The following is a 5,599-nucleotide window of genomic DNA, read 5'->3' as shown; positions in this document are numbered from 1 at the left end:
ATCCATATTTTTAATAAATAATTTAATGAGTTTTTCCCTGAGCTCGGGAGTTAACCCAGTGCCCAAGTATACCTTTCGATCGGGCAGATTCTCGATCAGTATGACTTAATCCAGATCTTCGACAATTGACTTCATGGCATCAGAATCATCAAGGATTATGAAGGTTCAAGGTATCATGCAATCATCATCCTCGATAATTTCCTACTGTTCCGATCTGGTCGAAGCTGGCGACTGTGGTTGTTATTTGACCTTCTGCTTATCCCTTGATTGTGGTCCCGTTGTTGATGTTAGAGTCGATACATGTATCGCCTCATCGATTTCAAACATCTCTTTAGTTGCTGGTTGTTCGCCGTACACCGTTTTGACTTCTTTTGGTGTTGGTAATTTCAAGACTTGATGAAGCGTTGAAGGTATATTATGGATCCAAGGTCTTCCGAGCAACGCACTGTACCTCATATCACCTTCGATCACGTGGAACTTCATTTCCTGGATAGTTCTGGCCACGTTTACTAGCAACATGATTTCCCCTTTGGTGGTTTCACTCGCCATGTTGAAACCGCTGAGCACTCGAGTTGTAGGCACGATTTGATCCTGAAGGCCAAGTTGCTCCATGACCCTCGATCGAATAATATTCACCGAGCTACCTGGATCAACCAACACACGTTTAACTTGAATTTTATTCATAATGATAGATATTACCAGTGCATCTTTGTAAGGCTGTTCGATCCCTTCTGCATCCTCATTGTTGAACGATAAGGTATCTTCTGGTAAGTAGTTTTGGGTACGCTTCTCCCTTATAATTGTGACTTTGGTGCATTTAAATGTCGGACCCTGAGGGATATCGACCCCACCAACGATCATATGAATCACGTGTTGCGGTTCCTCCTGTTTGTTTTCCTATTTGCATCCCTATCTCTGAAGTGATTTTTTGCTTGGTCATTCAAGAACTCTCGAAGAAGACCTCCGTTGACTAAACGAGCTACCTCCTCCTTTAATTGTCTGCAGTCCTCGGTTCTATGGCCATGGATTACATGGTACTTACACATTTGATTTGGATTCCTTTGAGCTGGATCGGTCTACAGGGGTCAGGGCCACCTAGTATCATTGATTCGTCCAATGGCTGACACAATACCTGAAGCATCGATGCTGAAGTTCTATTCTGATAACCGTGGTGCTTCCTTAGGCTCGACGTGTTTATCGAATCCATTCTTACTCATGATCCCTCGAGAATTTTAAACTCGATAATTCCTTCGATCATTTCGAACGGGATTACATCTCAATCCGTTATTTCTCTGATCTGCACTATATGGTTGGCACCGATCTCTGTTCGATCGGGGTTCTCTGCCGATGTCTCTTTGAATCATGCCTTCGGACATATTTGGGTCAATAGAAATGGATGGAGCTCCCAACTGATCATCATCGACTCTGATCTTTGATTCGTATCAATTATGCATATCGGCCTAGGTCACCGCTGGATGTTTAATCAGATTCCGCTTTAGTTAACGTGATGCTACTGAACATCGCTCGTTCAAAGTCTGAGTAAAGGCTGGACACCCAATCATCGGTAACCGGGGGTAGGTCCATGAATTCCATCTGAAATCGATATATGAATTCCATTAGCATTTCATTATCCTTTTATCTCACTTTGAAGAGGTATGACTTCCTAGTCGCGACCTTTATTGCTCCGGCGTGTGCCTTTACGAACGAATCGGTGAGCATGGCAAAAGAATTGATGGAATTGTGCGGCAAATTGTGGTACCATATCATTGCCCCCTTCGATAAAGTTTCTCCAAATATTTTCAATAAAATGGATTCAATCATATCATCTTCTAAGTCATTTTCCTTTATTCCGCATGTGTACGAAGTGATGTGTTCATTAGGATCAGTGGTCCCGTTTTACTTGGGGATGTCCGGTATACAGAACTTCTTAGGAATGGGCTTCGGAGCCGCACTTTGAGGAAAAGGCTTCTGCACGAACTTCTTCAAATCCAAACACTTTAGGATCGGGGGTGCCCCCGGTATTTGGTCAACTCGTGAGTTGTACATTTTTACCTTTTTATCATTAGCGTTGATCTTCTTTTCTCCTGATTCAATCTATTTAGTGAGATCTTCGAGCATCTTCATGATGGCGGGATCAGTTCCCAATCCGTTATCATTCAATTTCTCCTGTACGGGTTCGACCCTATGAGCAACCTCATGTAATGTATCGAGTTCGATTCTGCTTGGGGCTCGATTCTGATTTTGGAGTTACGCTATCATGACCTGCTAAGTTTGTAGCATGTCAAATATCATTCGAAGGCTAATTTCGGATGTCAAAAATCTCCACGAATGGAGACACGAGAACTGACATCAACGAGATCTACGACCTGTTGTGCGTCGATTGGAGACACTCCGTTTCTTGGGGCGACTACGTGCTCATTTTAGCCATGAAGACCAAGGCCGGTATTAGTGTGAGTGGGTACTGCTTGAGAGTTCGACATGTTGATTCCTCAAATAAAAAATACTCACGAGATCAAGCGCAAAAGCAGTGTGTGTTATAAAGGTTAAAATATTAAGCAATCACTATTATCCTTAGCCACACGGTGGGCGCCAAACTGTTTATCCTAAAAATTGAGTAACAATTAAACTTGTAATGTGGTTTTAAGGATACGTGATTTTACTTAGTACTAATTGATTAAATTGGAGATAAGTGATGGGAATTAACAAAAATGTAAGACAATCCAATACTTGGACAGCGCCCTCGAGCTGATGAACCCTCGAGCTTAGTAAAGTAAGAACAGTTAAAGAACACTAAGTTGATGAACAAGAGAAAGAGAGAAATATTATATTGCCTTGAACTGTATGAATATAAGGTGTTTACAAATGATGGGGACTCCTCTTTATACACTAGAGGAATCCTAATTATGGTACAATTCTAACAACGGAAGTAAATCCTATGATTGGTACAAATAACCGCCCTTGATTTGATTTGTTCCGAAATTTCCATCGTGATCCCCAACCGATTACGGATATCTCTCCTTTCCGTTATTGCACTTCACTTGAAGTCGGTCGTACTTAGTCTCGATTGTTGCTGGCCCCGGTCTCGACGGACACCTCGATTCTTGAACTCGACACCCCGTCTTCGTGCTATAGCCCGATCCATTACGAGGCTGACCCTCGATGTGATCCCCTAGTGTTGATTAATTAGCAAAATCGGGCAAGTCCGATTTTAACCGTATACAAGACAAACAAACAAGTATCAACTCGGTCTGTTATTGTCTAGAATCAATGCCCTCCATCTTCCCAGCCGCGTAGAACGACATTGAATTGAAGTAATTATGGCATACATGTCAAATAAGTTGTTTTATTAACTTTACATATGTTAAAAATATATTTTTATCTTTAATTATGTAAAATTTAAATGCAAAAAAGAATAAGAAAAATGTTAATACTCCATATGTCCCAATTTATGTATCATACTTTCCTTTTTAGTGTGTCCCAAAAAAGAATGCCATACTTCTTTATTTAGAAATTTGAACTTTAAACTTCCCACTTAATGAGATGATTTACAGCCACACAAATATTTATGATTTGTTTAGATCATAAGTTCAAAAAGTCTATTTCTTTCTCAAACTCTGTGTCAAGTCAAACATCATTACATAAATTGGGACAAATTAAGGGTTCTAATGGGTGGGCCGGGTCGGGCTGGGTAGGCAAAATTAGGAACCAAACGGGTTGGAAAGCGGGCCAGTTACGGGTTAGGGATTACTGAGTTTAACGGGTTCGGGTTCATCCGGGTAAAAATTGAATCGTACGGGTTACGGGTACAAGGGGCCAGGCCGGGCTGGGTTAGTGTAATTTTTAATTTTTTTTGTATTTTGTATAGTTATTGTAAGTTATATTAATATAAAGTAAAAATATAAAGAATACAATGAAGATGGAAAAAAAATTGCACTTATAAATTGCAAGTGCTACATTTATTTCAACATTACCAAATTGAAGTTTGCATTTAACAAGTAATTTAATGAAAAAAGAGTAAAACTAAATTTTCATGTATAATAATACCTCAAATTAATCTAACAAACTAAAACATTAAGCATAAATACGTCTAGTAATTTTAAAATAACACAAATTGTCTCAAATCAACTTAAATACGAATTTCTGGAGGACGCTCAAGACAACTCTTCATATGCCTCCGTAAACTACCTGTGCCACACTTTGGACGAAGATTTAAGACTCGACCACGGTTCTTGCACTTTACTTTCTAAACTTCTTCATTTTCTTCAACCACCTCAAAGTGTTCCCAAACATATGAGCGCACTCTAGAAGTACGGGACATGATTTAACTTGAATTGAGAATTTGAGTTTGAGAAATGAGAGATGAGTGAAGAAATAAAGAAGAGGGGAGTGTATTTATAGTTTTTCAAAGGGCTAATTAGGTAATTACAAAAAATATTTATTTTTTGAAAAAAGCCCAAAAATGGGCTATTTGTGCAAATCTGCCATTTGGCAATGGCTCCAAGGCCAGAAGACCGTTGCCAACGGTCAGATATAGGCCCCACTAAAAAAATAAAAAAATTAAGTAGCCATTATACCGGTTTGGGTTGGTCCGGTCCGGGCCGGTTAATCGGTTCTACAGTAAAAACTGTTGACCGGGTTTGACCGGGCCGGTTAACCGGTAGCCCCAATGTAAACGGACCAACCCCTTTACCCCTTTAGCCCAGCCCCACCCAACCCCCTTGTACCGGTCCGGGTCGGTTCCGGTTTTAACCGGTCTGAACCGGTCCGATTACGGTTAAATCCGGCCCGTTAGACACCCTTAGGACAAATGAAGTAGAATGTAGCAAAGGCGGCCCTATAAGAATGACAATGGAACGGAAAAGCTATTCAATAACCTTCATCTTGCTACATTATTGTAGATCCTTTACCTTCATCTTTATCCTCCCCGTACAAGTAGGTTTCATGAGATGATTTTACATCATCAATCTTATTTAACTGACTATAGCAGGTTATTACTTTAATTCTAGGTTTCCATATATGGGTTGATATGAAAATTGTATTGTCTTATGAGGAACGGACAAGTGCTGAAGCAATTACATCTCATTATATAATGTTGGACACTTGAAAGAAAAAAAAGTGCAAAGATCTTTCTCTCATGCTTTTAACATTTTCCTTACACCTTTCAAAAAAAATGATGGCAAGGGCTATCATAGTAGGCTTTCTTTTATTAATCTACTGCATCAATATTTCTAAAACTAAACTTGGTTCCTACAAAGGGATGGCAAGGGCTATCATGAATAATCTAACTGGTCAAATCCAGAAAATTAGTATCCGTTTGGCCATAAATTTTGTTAAAATAAATTTGGGTTTTATTTGGCAAATACTTTGACCATAGATTTTGCATACATTTTGGCAAAATCCCAAAACCAACTCAAAACATTACTATTACCTTTTTTAAAAATTATCTCAAACTTTTGTATTTTATAAAAAAGCCCACCATTTATTATTTTGTAATAATGCTGCTTCGTCTTCTCGGTCATCTGATAGTGTATCATGTAGTTCATTATAAAAATGATAATTTTGTACCAAATTTATTTATGTTCAGCGCTATGGTTTGCGA

General features: G+C 39.2%; 1 protein-coding gene across 1 annotated transcript; it reads right to left on the bottom strand.

Moving 5' to 3' along the window:
* Window positions 1–240: 240 nt before the first annotated feature.
* On the bottom strand, window positions 241–861 carry LOC138875184 (uncharacterized). Its single transcript, XM_070154008.1, has one exon. The coding sequence runs from the start codon at window positions 859–861 to the stop codon at window positions 241–243; it is 621 nt and encodes a 206-aa protein (XP_070010109.1).
* Window positions 862–5,599: the final 4,738 nt, after the last annotated feature.

This window comes from Nicotiana sylvestris, chromosome 8, assembly GCF_000393655.2.
Source record: "Nicotiana sylvestris chromosome 8, ASM39365v2, whole genome shotgun sequence".
In the NCBI taxonomy this organism is placed as follows: domain Eukaryota; kingdom Viridiplantae; phylum Streptophyta; class Magnoliopsida; order Solanales; family Solanaceae; genus Nicotiana; species Nicotiana sylvestris.
The sequence above is the reverse complement of the archived record's forward strand: the minus strand, read 5'-3'. Positions and strand labels throughout refer to the sequence as shown.